We start from the raw sequence: 17,643 nt of genomic DNA on the forward strand, positions 1-17,643 counted from the left end.
CAAGATTTATAGATTTCCTAGGATGAAGAAGGGATAGCAGAGAATGGAGGCAAGAAGACCATTTAGAAAGCTACTATATTGGTACAGGCATGAGGTAACAGCAGATATGGTAGAATAGACAGAACAGGCAGATTTGAGAACAATTTCCTTCCTTGAAGGAAAGAACAACAGGACTGGGTGACTAAAATAAAGAAGAAATAAGAATCAAAGATGAGTCTGAGGTTCAAGATGTCTGGAAGACCAGAGTCAAAGAATTTTAGACCCGCAAGGGGTTCAGTCAGATTCCCTTGCTTTAAGCAATGATAAAACTAGTTGTTTAAAATTTTATATAGAACTAGTTCTCAGCAGCACTTGGGCAGCAGAATGCCCAGGCCAGTGCTATTATGAGGTTTTCCTAGCAGTATATGTAAATCATTTTTGGAATTACATATAAATCATTTTCAGAATGACTATTTCTAACGATGAGAGCAACCAGACCAGAATGTGATGTCATAATAACTGCCCCAGGATTAAATGAAAAATAGGCATGTAACTACATGAATAGTTCATGTGCAAAGTCAGATACTCTATGATTTCTGCTGTGAACATAAACTTGATTAGCAATTTCTGAAAGTTATAAATTCTCTCTGATGATGTTAACCATGGTGACTTAACCCTTCTCTGTCTGCTTTTTGTACCTACTGGTCACTCTACCATTTGTCTTGTGTGTACCATTCTCTTTTTATTAGCTCCTTCTAGGTGGGAACTTACACTTCATTTGCCCTTAGCTGAAATTACTGTTGTGTTATTAAATTCTGGTGGTCTACTGGTGAATAATTACTTGCTGAAGAAATTAATGGAATTATACCAATTGAGAGTTTAGGATTAAAGAACCTGAAAGTTTAAATAATAAAGAAAAACATGCTCCCAGAGAGGCTGCAGAGACCAATGGAATGAGAAGTGATCTAAGCATCAGGAATATGATTGATTGTTCAGTGGTCCCGGTGAGGCCACTGATAATTTTTTTCTCTTCAGTCATCATCTGAAGCCTGCAGGTCTTGAAACAATAAAGCACAATTTTTCTCTAGTTGTCTCTGATTTCCTTTTAGACCTGGGTGAATTCAGGGCCTACTAGTAGGACCTCTGTTTGTTAATATACAAAATGTATTACAAACTTACCACTCTGTTTGAGAAAGAATATACAAAATATATTACAAACTTACCATTCCATTTGTTGAGAAAGAATATACAAAATACATTACAAACTTACCATTCCATTTGTTGAGAAAGAATATACAAAATATATTACAAACTTACCATTCCATTTGTTGAGAAAGGATATACAAAATACATTACAAACTTACCATTCCATTTTTTCTTAGTGACAACTAAATCATTTACCTTCCTAATGGAACAGTCTCACTGGACAGTCTCATCATTTCTACTAATGCTTTTACATAATTAAAACATCTGCTTTACTCTTCCCAGTTCTGGATCCTTTATAACTCTGAATGTTTTCCCCCATTTTAATGTTGATGTTTGCAAGTAGGTACATGGAAAAACAACTTTCTTCAAAATAACTTAGGAACAATACAACTCTTCCAGACTATGATTTTTTTTTTCTGGAATTTGACCCTGAAAAGGATAGAATACTCATAAATATTGTATTTAAACCCTCTACTGAGATAACCTTGTGAAACAAAGCCACTAGACTAGACCCATTGCTTTCCATTCTCTGGATTAGTCACAGGTTTTGTTTTTTTGTTTTTAATTAAAATTAAAAATTAACATCCCAGTTCGATGAGGTAATGCTAAGCAAATAAAAAACTGGCTCACCTCCTCCACTACCTTTGTTGAAGCCGAGAGGGGGAACGATGAAATAGTCTTATCTATTGGATATAATTTGGGGGTACAGTCAGAAGGGGGCGGGAAATGGGCACAAAGTTGTGGGGTAATTTGGGTAGTTGTGCTCTCGTGGAAATGGCAGCCAGACACCGGTGGGAAAAGACACCGGGGGTAGGTAGCCCCTCCGCCTCCCAGAACGTCTCCCTCTCAAGCTTGTGAACTTCTTTGGCTTACTCGTGGATCTAGAGGGTAAGAATACATTATAAGACATATCAATGCATCACCAAGTCAGTTTGTTGGAGAGGCACAGCGGAGTCACCTTTCCAGAAGAGACAAATCTCCCGTTAAAAATGGTCTCAAAGTAAGTTAGATTACTCAAGTCATTACAAACCTAAGCGGTGATTTCCCGGGAGTTCAGTATTTCAACGAAGCATATTCACCTTGAGCTTTTGTTAACTCTATTTGAACGTGACGGAAGACCCACGAGAAGTGGCACCGGTGGCAGTTCCTGTGTTCCACTCCCGCAGCTCCCCCCGGATATGAGGCCCTTACACCCCCTGGCGGATTCCCGGAACCGGGAAAACGGCCTCCCATCCGTTAAGGTTTTAAACATCTCAACGTTTGGTGTGCGCTATTTTAAATCTCTCCTGGATGCAGCGGAGGGGCATGTCCCTGGAAGCAGCCTGGCCAGAAAGGCGAGGAGGTGACCTGCACGGGACACGGAGCGCCGTAACCGGCCCCGCGCAACACCGGGATCGCAGGGGCACGGGCCGCGCCGGCCGGCCGCTCCGCGCCGGTTCCACCGGCGTGTCCAGGTCGGGCGCGGGCTTCACTGTTTCCGAAGCTCCTCGGATCCTCACGTGCAGCCAGGGTTCGACCCACCGACGGCCTCTTGACTCAATACGCTGGCTTGCATGCTTTTTAAAAAGCCGAGGTGTTTGAGTACAATTTCCCTTAGTGACATCACTGACACACACTGAGACGTACCCACGATCCCTTTGCTCTGTAGATCCACGCTTCCTAATTCCATGAAGCCCCCAAGCAGAGCTGTGCACCCAAACCGTCACGGGGCCCCCCGTCCTCGGACCCCGTCTCCGCGTCCCCGGGCACGAGTGGGAGGAACACAGGGTTGGCGTAACCCAAGACCGACTTCTTTTCCTCCAACTCTACACCCGGGTAGTTTAGCTCGGTCTCGTGGAGAGAACGGGGGGCATTACTCGCTACTGCTGAGGCAAGACCAGGAAGGAGCGTCCCCCACGCTAATGGGGGGCCACGTCTGACTACACAGGCGCTCGGGGTCATGACCCGTTACCCGTCCGGTTCCTATCCTACAACCGTGTCAGGAACGGGGGGCTTTCCGGGCGACCCGAGGCCGCGGCGCCGTCCCTGGCGCGGCCCGGGTGGCGCAAGCGGAGCGGGGGCGGCAGCCGCCCTCGCCGCCCACTCGCTGCCCGCGAGCCTTCCGTGGGGCGCCGTGGGGCTCCCGTTCCCGTTTCCTAACACTGGAAAGCAGGCCTGGCCCGGTCCCCTCCCAGCGCCTTAGTCTCCGCTTACACCCGTCCACGGGGTCGGCCCCGCGCTGCCCTTCGCACACGCAGAACCGGCGCCGCGCAAAGGCGACACGTTGCGAGAGGACGAGAGAGCGACGCGACGGGCGCACGTCGGAGACACACTACTAACACCGCGCGGGACTGTCGTCTATTTTGCCAACTCTAACTTGGGAATCAAGTGATTTTGTAAAAGTCCCTTGTTCTGGTGGCCGCACGTAATCGCCGAGGAAGCAGGCCGGACCTGTTGGAGGCCCGAAGCCGACCTCCGGGAGCACTCAGCGGCCCCAGCCCACAGGCCAGCCGGGTCACGCGGGGGGTTTCCCCCCACAGCCGCGGCTCCGGGAAGGCGCGGGCGGCGGCCAGGCCGGCAGGGACTCGTTGGCGCGCGTCGGCAGGACGTGGTGACGTCAGAGCGGAAGCGCACGCTGCGTGAGGCGGCCCAGAGCCGGGCGGTCACGGGAATATCCGTCGCGCCGAGGCCTCTGGTTAGTTTCGCTCCGGGTTCCGGCTGCGTTGGGCGTGCGTGCAGCTCGCTGAGACTATGGCGTCCGGGCCTCACCCGACCGCGACCGCTGCAGCCGCCGCCTCATCGACCGCCCCGAGCGCGGGCGGCTCCAGCTCCGGGACGACGACCACGACGACGACCACGACGGGAGGGATTCTGATCGGAGACCGCCTCTATTCGGAAGTTTCGCTCACCATCGACCACTCGCTGATTCCGGAGGAACGGCTCTCGCCCACCCCGTCCATGCAGGACGGGCTCGACCTGCCCAGCGAGACGGACTTGCGCATCCTGGGCTGCGAACTCATCCAGGCCGCTGGCATCCTCCTCCGGCTGCCGCAGGTCCGTACTCCGGCCCCGGGCCGGCCGGGCTCCCCTCTCCTCCCCGCCGTTCCCCGCGCTGTGTCCCGGTCAGGACCACCGTGTCCCGGTCGGGTGGGGACGGCCCTTCCGGGCTTCCCGGCCGCGGTGCCGAGCCCCGGGCCCGGGCGTGCGTCGCGCGGGAGCGAGGGGAGCAGAACCTCCTTTGCTCTTGGTGGGGGGAGGGGGAGGGGAGCGAGCGGCGGCACAAAATGGCGGCGGCGCCTGGTGCGGGCCCGCCTGACCCTGCGCTTTCCTTCCTCTCTCTTGTCTGCAGGTGGCGATGGCAACGGGGCAGGTGTTGTTTCATCGTTTTTTCTACTCCAAGTCTTTCGTCAAACACAGTTTCGAGGTGAGCACAGCGGGGGCGGGTGAAAAAGGATTTCTTCATCCGGAAATGGGAAGTAGGGGGTTAGAGTCCACTGCTCGCTTTTCCAGAAAGGGAGTGGTCAGCTTAGGCCTTTGTACCAAGTGCTCGCCCACCCGGAAGTAGGGATTTTTTGAAATGAGTTCGAAACTGGAAAACGGGTCCTGCGCCCAGGTGCTCTTTCATCAATAATTAGAATTTTCAACCAGATGCAGCACTTCTGTGAGACGGAGCTTGACTCTGAATTCAAAATTAAGAATTAAGCAATAAAAACAAATCACAGTATCAGCGTAGCTCATGGCCTGGAAGTGTCAGTTGCAATGTCCTTTTGCCAAAGGTTGTCCCAATTGTGTCCTAAAGTTGCTTCATCCAAATTAGTTCGTTAGATTTCGAGAGGGGCACTTTTTCCTGACTGTGCTTGAGAGTGCCATAATCTAACAACGGTTTATTGGATCGTTTTTCTTTTTCAGATTGTTGCCATGGCTTGTATTAATCTTGCGTCAAAAATTGAAGAAGCACCCAGAAGAATAAGAGATGTGATTAATGTATTTCATCACCTACGCCAGTTAAGAGGAAAAAGGTAAGATTGGCATTGTTGAACCACAGCATCTCTTGCTAACAACTGTACCGTGCACCAATCATCAAATCAAAACATTCTTTCCTCTCAAGTTAAAAACCCATGCAAAGGAAAATTTATTTAGGTGTTGAAATTCACATAGGCTCACCCTGATTCTTTTATGAAAAAAACCCACAATTAACCGGCTATCTGAAGTTTGTAGAGGCAGTTGCATTTATGGACAATCCTAACAGTGCTGTGAAGCAGTCCTGTGGCTTAAGATTAAACAAGAAAGGGAATACGTTTGGCCCAAGTGTGAGTGTATTCTGTAAGTTGTTTTCCCCCTCCCCTCTCTGGAAAACTGAAGGCTGGAAGTTTAAACACTGCAGTTTCAAGTTAATACTGTGGCAAAGTTTTGTGTAGATTCTTTTTCTACTGGAAGTCCCAGTTAATTCTTTGTCAATTGAGGTTGGCTTTTGTTAGAATACCACTCAACATTGAACTACGATATGTCGCGTAATGCCGGATCTGAAAGGACTGCAGGATGATAAAGTTTGAAGTTTGAAGTCAAAGGGATTAAACAGGTATTTTGTTTGGGTCAGATACAGTCTCAGTGAGTGGATTAGAAAAATAACTCTTAATTGATTGGGTTGTATTTAGTTAAGGCCCATTTATTCTATCTTGTAAGAAAATAGAGACCAAAATTGTGTATAGATGGTGTGGCTACATCATAACACGTCATGTGAGGCAATATAAAACTTTTAGTTGGCAGAGCTTGTGTCTATAGGTGACTTCTAGGGCACACTACCGAAGGATATATGTGGTGTAGACTAGTTCTCGTTTTTATTTCCTAGGAAATTGTGATGATGTTAGACAAACTTGTACTGAGTTTGAAAGGAGGTTATGAAAGCATTATAAGGTGTTTTGGGAGGTTGGGTATTGTTTAGTGCCAAATTAGTATTCTTCATGAGTGGTCCTTGTTGGCTGAATCTGTAAGTTGGCAGTAATAGAACTAACTATTCAGGAACAAACTAATAGTAAAGTAACCTTAAAACGATTAGTCTAGTTAAAAAATCTGAAACATTGCTACCCAGATAGTTTTCTTACATACTTTCTTTTTTCTGCCATCTTTTCTCATTCACCCTAACCATATCCAGGGATAGACTAATTTTTTATTCCATTTTAAAATGTCTTTTAGCTTCTTGGTGAGGAATTCCTGGAAATTGGGAAGATTTCAATTTGGTATTTAGTATGGTCTGAGCTGAAATTTGTATTTAGATATTTAGCTGATTTTTCAGGGTATTTAAAACAAAATGACACTAATAAAACGGCTCTTTATCCTCAGTCAAAAGATACTGCTGTGCTTAAAGGAAATAGTTTTCTGTTACTATTCTTTGAACCATTGAGCCAACTATTGTTATCACTTAGCAATGATTATCTACTTTGAAATTTTTCTGTGAGATTTATTCTTTCTTGATGTCAGAGTAGGTCTTAACTATAAAAACCTTGGGATTTAAAACATCTCACCAGACTGTTGTGTGATTTAACAGCGCGTGTCTTTTTGTGTGTGTGGTCATTATTACAGAGATTGATTTTTGTCTCAATCTTAGAAATCTGATTATAGCATGAAATTTAAAAGGAGTTGTTAATTGCATGGAAGCCTTTTTTTAAAAAAGCAGGATGTAAAAGTGTTTCTATGCATATTACAAGTTTACTCAGACACGTAACTTGTATATGTTATTAACTTCAACTCTTTTTTCCCTTGCAACCGACTATACAGCGACCAGCTACATTTACCAAAGCCTGGGTGATGTGGAGTGGTACATAGAGATGAAGCTGTCGTCATGGCAACAGTGAGTGAAGTATCGAAAATCCCCAAGGAGAAGCCAGTGCTCTGAGAATAGGTCACTGGAATCGGGGACTAACAGGTTGGCCACTGGTGAACCATTTAGAAAAACTCCTGTTTCTTGTTGAAAGCTTTTGTCTTTGCTGTCCAAGTTATTAGAACTATAGCTTAATATTTTTTTGTATAGATTAATGTCATTAGAAAGTATTTCAACATTACACTCTAGGTAAAGTATATCAGTTTACCTTAATAGTAGTTTAATGTAGTTCATGCATAGCTTTAAATTGTACTGTGACCATGAAAATTACAAAGGAGACATCATTTTTGTAGCCTTGGGGTTACTGTTTTTCAGTCCCAGCTATACATTAGAATCATAAGACAAACTTTTAGAAAGTACCAATGCTCAAGACGCATTATTTGACTTTTTTCCCTTTGATTTTTTTGTAGTTTGAGAATTATCTTTTAAGCTCAGAATAAATGGCTGAATTTAAAGAGAATGTTGTTTTTCCATTTTAATGGTTTCCAAAATTAAAATTTGCTTTTGACATGCATCATTTTCCCAGCAAATTAAGGGATTTCTGTAGTCTCAGGAGGCCACATTCATACTATATAAACCTTGTCTAAAGGACAATTAAATTTTCAAAGACTACTACAACCACTCTCATTGGTGCATATGTTGTGATATTTTCAACACGTATATAGATCATAGACGAGAATTGGAAGGGTCTTAAGTGATCTTGTCATTTAGCCCATCTTTCCTCTGCAGTTCAGTTTGGTGGCTCTAAAGGTGGCCTTCAGTTTGTTTAAACACTGCTAGAGAAAGAGTGGTTCTTTGAAATAGGCATCACAAACTTCTGTATTCGGAGCAGCAGTCTGTCTCCTTGAAAACTACTCATTTTAGTGTTGTTCCTTGAACTAGTTCCAAATTTTCTCGGTCCTTGTACTACACTAGTGAAACTTAGCTGTATTTGGACCTCCTAATCCCAATTTCTTTTTCTTCAAGGTGTATTTCAACAAAATCATGCTAAGGGACAAATAGCTCTTCTAAGAGACCAGATAATAAGCTTTCAGTGTCAAAAGCCCAAGATTTTCTGTTAAAATTTATTCATTTCATATAAATTACTTTGAAAAATCTGGCAAACTTAAAAGCAGGGGAGGAAGAGTTAGGTTTGGTTGGTTGTTGGTGAACATTTTTTTCTCTCACTAGATGGTTTCTTTTTAAGAGATTTAAAAATGCCATCTCTTCAAACTTTATTGTGAAGGAAAGTTGACCTGATTGGGGAGGAAGAAATTCTATCAAACCTTAATTTAACTGAATGTGCTTGTTGCTACAGAAAGTACTAATTGATACTTTGTTAATATAAGTAAAGAAACCCTTTGCTTAGACAATTTTCTTGAACCTTTTCTTGCTGATTTATGGGGATACAGTTTTCTACTGCTACAGTATCTTTAAAATGTAGTTTGTGAATATCATGTTTGTTGAGCCTTCCTTGGTTGGTTTGTGAGGTAAAACCACTTCTGAAGGAAATGAAGGTGTTAGATTATACACTCACAAAATTAATTTTGAAAACTGCAGATAATAGTAGGCCTAAAGCAAGAAATTGAGCACATAGTAGAATTATAGTAAATAATGGGTTTGGTTTCCTTAATCGATTTGATGTTATAACACGAAAAAGGGGAACGTAAAGATTGTAGCAGAATAGATGGAAAATAACAATTCATATAAGTAGAATTAATGAATGATTAAGCCTGATTTTGGTACCAGATAGCCATAATTCAAAGAAGTGTTTAGCTGGTCTGATTGCAAGAAAAATGAATTTTAACAGACTTTGAATGAAGGTAGCTCTTAAAGCAAACTCAATAAGAGGTACAAAGGAGTTTGCTCAACAAGTGGGGAAAATGAGACAAAACTGCTTTTATAAAATTGTATTTTTATACAGATTCTAATGGTGCAGTTTTACTCTGAATTACAGTGGTTTAAGAGTTAAAATGGCATGTAGCTGTAACATCGAGTATCTTCTAATGCCTGTTGAAGGAGGGCCATTAGATAACTAGTCATCAGAGTCTGAGGTGAATTTAATTTCTTCCCAAATTTCCTGTTAACAGTGAAATCTGAAAAATCATAAAGCTGAAGATCTTTGAAATATGTTTTCATATATACATTTGTTGCTCTCCTTTGAATTAAATTTGATTTTTTTTCCCCAGAGAGCAATTAACATGTAACCTGTTGTCGTGATAAAATGAATTCATTGTGATATGTTGGAAATATATCCCCAACTGGTGGCCTCATTCCTTCACACCTTTCATATCTGTAATAGGAACTGAACTTGAGTGAAGGCCATTTTCAGTATTGTTAATTTAAGTAACAGCTATTTTCCATTTTGTCAGCTTTGCCAACTTTTGTTTAATGTAATTTGATTTTAAAAACATGGAATAATTTGAAACAGTCTAGTAAGCATTCCAGTTTTTGTAACTTTAAATGTGAGAAAATCGGGAAATTAAACGGTAGTTAATTTTTACTCTCTTTAACATGTCACTACAGGGATAGTTAGTGTAGCTTATTTCAGATTGTTTTCTGATCTTCAAGTGGATATGTTTAAATAGGTTTTTGATTTTTAAAGTATGAGCTTATATTTTTCTGGATTTGGTGTGCATGTAAAATGAGCTATGAGTTGGGGTAATATTCAGAATGTGACTCTCTTTTAAAAATAGATGATGTGTGCTGCCCAGGGCAGAAACTCTTGAATCTTCTGGCAGGAAATGAATTGCATATGGGAAAAATATTTAAATGTTCTACCCATATACATACCGTATAGTCAGTATTTTAATAAAAATGTATTTATTTGTCGGTTGGATCTAAAAATGTATCAAATGCAGGACATTGGGACCTGTTATAGGCTTTAAATGAAACTTCAAGTCCTGACAAGAAACAAACTTCAGTAAGAAACCAGTGTTGAATTTCAACACTTAAATAAGATCGTCTTTTAATTGAATGTGCTATATTTCTGAAGCATTGAGCCACTGATTGACATATAGCCTTCTGCATTATAACTTTGGAAGCTTATCAGAATTCAGTCTGGCACAGAGGCTAAGTGTTGTTCTGGTTCCCTCATCGTCTTCCCTTCTGCGTTGCATGCTAATGATACTGTCTAATCACTACAACTTTGACCAAATTTAGGTGTGGTTTTTATTGATCACTTTTGAATTTTGAATCTGATTTTTTTTTTTAATTGAGCTAAGTCTTTAGTTTTCAGATTATTTTCTTTAACAGAGATTCTTAGAATTGTTTAAACAGATAACTCATTTTGGATTAGTTTCCCCACCATATTTTCACCTAATTTTAATTTTGGCCATAAACTGGCCAAGAGTTGATATTTTTTGAAAAGAGTAAAATCACTATAATCTTGTAAGGTCTTAATAGTAAATATTTTCAAGAGCACATTAGTTTTTGTCATTGGAAAGAGTCTGTGGAGACTAATGGGGTTTGTGATAATAAATCAAGTTATCATTTAAGTTAACATATATACCCAAAATATAATCAATGTAAAAAAACCCAGTAAATTCAAGAGAATTAGAGTGAATTTTTTTCATGTCAGGGTTCAGTTTCTATAGGAACTTAGTCTAGAAAGTACACATTTAATTAGCGTAACTTGGACAGCACAAGATTAATGCTTTAACTTGTTTGCAGGAGTTTAAAAAGCTGGTTTCTGTTGCCAATAGTTGGTTGGAAGGGAAAACGGAGATGCCACAAATAAAATTTTTTGGATGTGCAAAACAGTTTTGATTTTATTTCTTACAAACTATAGGACTCCAAGCCCCCTGGTCCTTGATCAGAACTACATTAACACCAAAAATCAAGTTATCAAGGCAGAAAGGAGGGTGCTAAAGGAGTTGGGATTTTGTGTTCATGTCAAGCATCCCCATAAGGTGAGTTGTAGAGTACACAAATTACATTCGTAAGTATTAGGGTTTTTCTTAAATTTTTATTTTACATGAATTTATATTCTGTTTATATTTAAGAGTTAACCTTGGTTTTAAAAAACATCTTTTTAGATATTGAAATTTATTTTAAAAAATGGTAGTCAAAAGACTTGGGTTCAAATCTCTGTTGTGTAGACAACGACAAATTCTTTTTGCCTGTGGCTAACCCAGTTTCCATACCTAGAAATGGAGGCTGAAATAACTCATTCCAAGGAATAAATACATGTGTACAACAGTACCTGGCATGCTACCTGTTGCACAGTAAAATGTTCAAAGCATGGTGGCTGCTCACTGTTACTGTTATTCAATGTTCATAGGTTTTTTCAGCAGCTCTCAGTTTGCATGTGATCATAAATAATAGCAAAGAAGTTTTGAGAACAGTTGCTCTGAGGGCAGGACTTACCTGCGATAGAAACTTGTCTCTGCCATTACTTGTATGACCTTGGCAGATACCTCTTCTTAGATACCACATCTCTAAAATTATAAAATGAGAATGATGGTAATACAGGTCCAGAAAGATCTCACCTGAACTGAAGGAAAACTATTTGTATGTAGTTTTTTATCACACTTCAGTGTGATAAGCTTCACTGTAGAAATATTTAGTGTTTGATTACTTAATCTAATACCCACGTGGAATATTAATAATATGTACCATGCCCATTGTGTAACTTTAGAAGCATACAGGCTGGAATTTTGGGAACATGCAGAATTATACCTTGGGAAATTAAATGCTGTACTCTCAGCTTTAACTTTTCAGGACACAGTACCCACCACATAGTAAAGTATTCATGAAAAATTAGATACTGTTTTTAATTGAATTAACAGTTTTTTTTTCCTGTGCGATTGTGGAACGTTTTGAAGCATAATTTTCATGAAATCTAGTAACATCATAACGCACATTGACTCAGTTACATTTTAGGTTGGTTTGTATTATCTGTGCCATTTAAAACTTGCAGCTAACATTTTCAGTTACTTTCATTTAAATCTGTACTCTGAAAGAACCAACAATGTGCTAAATTGAATTTTTTTCCCTTGTCCTTTAGATCATTGTTATGTATTTACAAGTCTTAGAATGTGAACGTAATCAAACCCTGGTTCAAACTGCCTGGTAAGTTGCTTTTTTTACATTTTTTTCCTAGCCAGGAAAACAGAAGCAGAAATAAAGTAAGTTTCATTTTCCCTTTCCAAAATAATGAGATGAGTTTCTTTTGGTGCTTTTTGTTTTTTTGTTTTTTAATCAAAAGGTAAATAAAGCTTATTTCTGCTTCCTGTTTTCTTGGCTTGACTAATTACTTTTAATGGAGAACTCAATTTAACTTTGTTCTTTTTTCTACTCTTTAATTAAAGGGTAGTCCATGATGGTAAGTCATAGAACTCTGCCCTCTGCACTTCAGCCCATGACCTCAGGATGGCCTGATTGGCTGCCCTGCTCTCCAGCCAATCCAGTGCAAGCTCTCATCCGAGATTCACTGAAGTGGTCCATATCCATCTGGCAGCATCTTCTAGTTCTGTCGGGGTGTCAAAAGGATTTGTATATTTGCTTCTAGAAGTAACTATTCAACATGCCTATGTATTTAATGTATACCTGTAACTATCAAAATGAATAGTTCATTTTTGATAGATTTGTTGTCCAACCATTATGAATTAAATAGTTTTTTTGTCAGGAGTTTGACTAGATTTCTATGTATAGCATGAATTCTACCATAGGAAACTATAACTTGCAGCTTAAAGTGGGCACAATTCCTATACTGGATGAATTTATAGCTTCTGGGCCATTGCAGGCAATAATATTAGAATTACGAAGTACTTCATTTTTAAGAGATAGTAACATAAGTGCTTTAGAACTTGCACTTGAGATGCAGATGTATGATTTGGAGTGCTGGCTTATTTAAAGGCAAAACAAGGAGTTGGTGGTCCAGCCCCAACTACCGTCTCAAGACTGTTGATGTGTAGGACTTAAGTGGCATAATTTTTATGTTCTGAACTTAATGACTGCCATGCTTTCGGACTGAGTAAATATTAATATTAGAAAAGTCTCATTACTTTTATAAAATGCATGACATTAATTTACATGTTCTATAGAACAGTTTTTAGCAGTTATCATGGGTAAGGATTTTTAAGAAATAGTCTTTTAGGTTAACGTTTTTAAACAATTTGTAAAATTTCTTCAATACTTGAGGAATATTGCGGGGTGGGTTTACTGATAAGTACAGCAGTTTATTTACTGAAGTAGTTTATTGCTTTTATTTGTAGTCACAAAAAAAGGTATGTAATCAAGGCTGTCATATATGTTTATTTATTGCTCTTCACTTCCCTACCTGGATTTTCTGAAGTAGCTTAGTTTTCTGCTATAACTTGGTGAGTGTTTACCTTTTACCCCTGTCACAGTACTTTTGAATTTTTGAAAGAACTTGGTTGACACTGCTTTTCATTGTGGATAAAGGAGAGATGGTCAATAAATGGCTTGAAGTATTATTGGAGTGGTTTATCGTTTCTGAAACTGATGTTAGAATTGACTTTCAAAGCATTACTTTTCGTAGAAATAAAAAAAAACTTCTGTTTGGAATAATATGGAATTATTTTAAAGGACTTTGGTCATAGATAGGAAAGCTGAAGAATTGTTCTAGTGTTAAATTCTTATCTCTTACTAGTTTTTGAGTTAAGAATTGTTACATGCTAGAATATGAGGATATCAATATAAATATGAGGAGAAAAAAGAATAAAGTAGATTGAGTCTCCAATTTTATGTAAGCTTTAGAACTGTTTATGTACAGAGCTTATGGTTGAAATATTTTTCAGGAACTATATGAATGACAGTCTTCGAACCAATGTATTTGTTCGATTTCAACCAGAGACTATAGCATGTGCTTGCATCTACCTTGCAGCTAGAGCTCTTCAGGTAGGTATACATAGCTTGCTTTGTCCTGTAGGATAAGTCAGTCCTAATAAAAACAATGAAAGTTTAAACCATTCTGTTTTTGTGGTGTAGATTCCATTGCCAACTCGTCCCCATTGGTTTCTTCTTTTTGGTACAACGGAAGAGGAGATCCAGGATATCTGCATAGAAACCCTTAGGCTTTATACCAGAAAAAAGGTACTTCTGATGACTCATGTTTGTGCCATCACTTTCTCAGTGCTGACACTACTGTGAAGGAGAGACGCTAACTTCATTTTCCTTCCAACAGCCAAACTATGAATTACTGGAAAAAGAAGTAGAGAAAAGAAAAGTAGCCTTACAAGAAGCCAAATTAAAAGCAAAGGGGTTGAATCCTGATGGAACTCCAGCCCTTTCAACCCTTGGTGGATTTTCTCCAGCCTCAAAACCATGTAAGATTCATTCAGAATTGAAATGAGTTTGGTATTAAAGGTGTGATTATTAGAAAGCTTTAGCATTTAGCAGCCGCATAGAAACAATGATGTTAAGAAACTTAACTGTTTTGACAGTCAACTAAAGACTGATACTTGAAAGCATGATACTTTGAGTTACATTTAGAAACAACTTTTGACCCTCTGTTAAATACGATTGGCATGTCTTTATGGTTTTTTGTTTTTGTTTTAAGCATCACCAAGAGAAGTAAAAGCTGAAGAGAAGTCACCTATCTCTGTTAATGTGAAAACGGTCAAAAAAGAACCCGAAGAAAGACAGCAGGCTTCCAAAAGCCCTTACAATGGGTGAGTATACTTCAGTTAGAAAAACTGATCTGAGGAATCTTTTATGTGTTTACTTTTTGTAACTAAAATGTTATGTTTTTTTAAAAGTGTAAGAAAAGACAGCAAGAGAAGTAGAAATAGCAGAAGTGCAAGTCGATCAAGGTCAAGAACACGATCACATTCTAGATCACATACTCCGAGAAGACAGTAAGTAACTATTCTTTTAGGGGAAATGTGGAGTGTTTGAAAGTTAATGCTTTAAAAAAAACTGAACACAGACTTTTTCAAAGTTAGGATAGATTTAGTCTTACATGAAGTCGAGTATGAGAAATGAGATTGTAAATATGTTCTGCGTGTATGTGGGATTTTGTTTGTTCTGTAGTGATGTATCTTAATGGCATTCTATATTTTCGCCCATGTTTTTTTGAGAAGTGTATGGGCTGGCCAAAGTGCTATCAAGGTATATAACACCCTGTTTGTAGCGGGAAAACACTGTACAGTGGTACCTTGATTTTCGAACCTAATGTATTCCGGAAGACCGTTCTGAGTTCTGAAATGTTTGAAAACAAATGCGGTTTCCCCATAGAAAGTAATGCAAAATGGATTAATCCATTCCAGACCTTTAAAATCAACCTCTAAAACTGCAAATTTAGCGTGAATTTTACTATCTAATGATACCATATAGATCCATAAAATGTACGGCGTTCATAAACCGAAATGTTTGTCAACGGAGACGTTCGAAAACCGAGGTAGCACTGTATTTCTTTCTGATTACAGTTAGAAAACATGAATATTTCATTGACCACTTATTAATAACCAGTAAGTTGACCATAGCCAAAGACTCTTCCCTAATTAGCTTTGTAATTAGATTGCTATCTATTTGTGGCTCTTCGGTGACTCTTTTGAGCTTATGGGAGGTACTCAATAAAAACCAAAGCTATTTAGAACTTTCTGTAAAATGCTTGTTACTGTTCTCCTTGGAATATACACATATAGTAAGTTTATTTTAGGTTTGTCCAATACAGGCTCCGGGGGAGGGAGGTAGTGAGGTGGGAGGAGAAATTTAATAAGTCTTAAGTCTGGCCTGTTGGTATAGGTCTGATAGTTTTGTTTGAACCTGTGATGAGTACCACCAAAATAATCTGTTCCCAGTAGAAACTGAATCTAAACCTCAAATTTTTATTATCTAAGTTATAATAATAGGCGGAGTCGATCTGGAACATACAGCTCAAGATCAAGAAGCAGGTCCCGCAGTCACAGTGAAAGCCCAAGAAGACACCATAATCATGGTTCTCCTCACCTTAAGGCCAAGCATGCCAGGGATGATTTAAAAAGTTCAAATAGACATGGTCATAAAAGGAAAAAATCGCGTTCTCGGTCTCAGAGCAAGTCTCGGGATCATTCAGATGCTGCCAAGAAACACAGGCATGAACGGGGACATCACAGGGACAGGCGTGAAAGATCTCGCTCCTTTGAGAGGTCCCATAAAGGCAAGCACCATGGTGGCAGTCGCTCAGGACATGGCAGGCACAGGCGCTGACTTTTCTCCATTGAGCCTGCATCAGTTCTTGGTTTTGCCTGTCTACAGTGTGATGTATGGACTTGTAATCAAAACATTAAAAGCAAGTGATTAGGATTTGATTTCTTAAAACCCTCTAGGTCTCTAGAAACACTGAGGACATTTTCTGTTGAAAAGAACTATGTTATTTTTTTTTATGCACATTAAAATGCCCTAGCAGTATCTAATTGAAAACCATGGTCAGGTTCAATTGTACTTACTATAGTCGTGTATTGTTTATTGCTATAAGAACTGGAGTGTGAATTCTGTAAAAATGTATCTTATTTTTATACAGATAAAATTGCAGACACTTCTATTTAAGTGGTTATTTGTTTAAATGATGGTGAATACTTTCTTAACACTGGTTTGTCTGCATGTGTAAAGATTTTTACAAGGAAATAAAATACAAATCTTGCTTTTCTAAACTACAAATAAATTATTAAAAAGCAAAATTTTAATAGTAAAATGGCTGTACTGATTTTCTGACAAACTTGTTCTTTTCTCCATTAGTTATAGTTTGAGATAATTGAAATACAGTTCTTACCTGTGTTTGGAGTTATTGTAAAAGTCTTCACTGTATATATGGAAAAATCAAATAGGAGTGTCCCAGCAGTATAATGTTAAATGTTATATTGTAGCTAGCGCTAAAACCAACTTGAAAACTGGTTTGTACGTAAATGGTACCATAAGCTTAAAGTCAGTTTTTTCTGAAATGAGTTGTCCTCTTAAACAAACCAAAACTTTTAACTTGACCACAAATCAGGCACAGCTATTAAGCTTTAAAGTTTAAATATTTAGTGATTTTTATCTAGGCTAGGAGAGAGAATTCAGTAGTATGGTGAAGTCCCCTGTAAAATCTGACCACAAAGAAGATGAAATTTTGTTGAAAAAGCCTTAAATCGTATATCAATGACTTTCTCAAATTACATTGAGAGTTATGTTTCCAATGTTTTGGAAGTGAATTTAGAGATATTAAAAGGCCACTTCGTTATAGTTACATTAAGTTTAATTTTTTTTCACCCTCTGATTACGAGTCCACTAGAATTGGCTCCAAATGATTTATTGCTATTTTCAAAAAGTCAGTACACCAACAAAGAAGTGAAGACTTACTGCCATTTAGGATGTTTAAAAAAGAAAAGTTAACTTCTGAAGAGGACTCCGAAGTTTTCTGCATGTTCGCCAGTGACAGGCAGTGGGGTGGAAAAAAGTAGCGAGCCTTGCAAAGCAACTGCATTGAAGAAGACAAGACTCATTTGGATGTAAAAATGTTGGGTATGCTTGCTATTTAGATCCGTTATATTTCTAACTATAAAAACTAACATGGTTTAACATGAGCACCTTAGAAGGTAAGCGTGAATATTTCAGTAAGTTCTACATACAGTTTTATAGTACTGCTGAGCTCCGATTACTTCTAATAGATCTTAAACTGCCGCTAAATGGTAAACTAC

General features: G+C 39.3%; 1 protein-coding gene across 2 annotated transcripts; it reads left to right on the top strand.

The window, feature by feature from the left end:
- The first annotated feature begins 3,815 nt into the window (after nt 1-3,815).
- Nucleotides 3,816-17,316, top strand: CCNL1 (cyclin L1). 2 transcript variants are annotated; one of them, XM_081063420.1, is made up of 11 exons: nt 3,816-4,218; nt 4,514-4,588; nt 5,074-5,183; nt 10,812-10,932; nt 12,030-12,094; nt 13,786-13,885; nt 13,976-14,080; nt 14,172-14,313; nt 14,547-14,658; nt 14,746-14,844; nt 15,829-17,316. In XM_081063420.1, exons 1-11 carry the CDS (start codon nt 3,916-3,918, stop codon nt 16,175-16,177), a joined length of 1,581 nt encoding a protein of 526 aa, XP_080919546.1. In that variant the 5' UTR covers nt 3,816-3,915; the 3' UTR covers nt 16,178-17,316. The 2 variants fall into 2 exon arrangements, with proteins under 2 accessions (XP_080919546.1, XP_080919547.1); XM_081063421.1 differs by lacking the exons at nt 3,816-4,218; nt 4,514-4,588 and adding an exon at nt 6,940-7,012 and having other exon boundaries at nt 5,075-5,183.
- The last annotated feature ends 327 nt before the right edge of the window (nt 17,317-17,643 follow it).

This window comes from Rhinolophus hipposideros (genome assembly GCF_964194185.1).
Source record: "Rhinolophus hipposideros genome assembly, chromosome: 2".
Classification (NCBI taxonomy): domain Eukaryota; kingdom Metazoa; phylum Chordata; class Mammalia; order Chiroptera; family Rhinolophidae; genus Rhinolophus; species Rhinolophus hipposideros.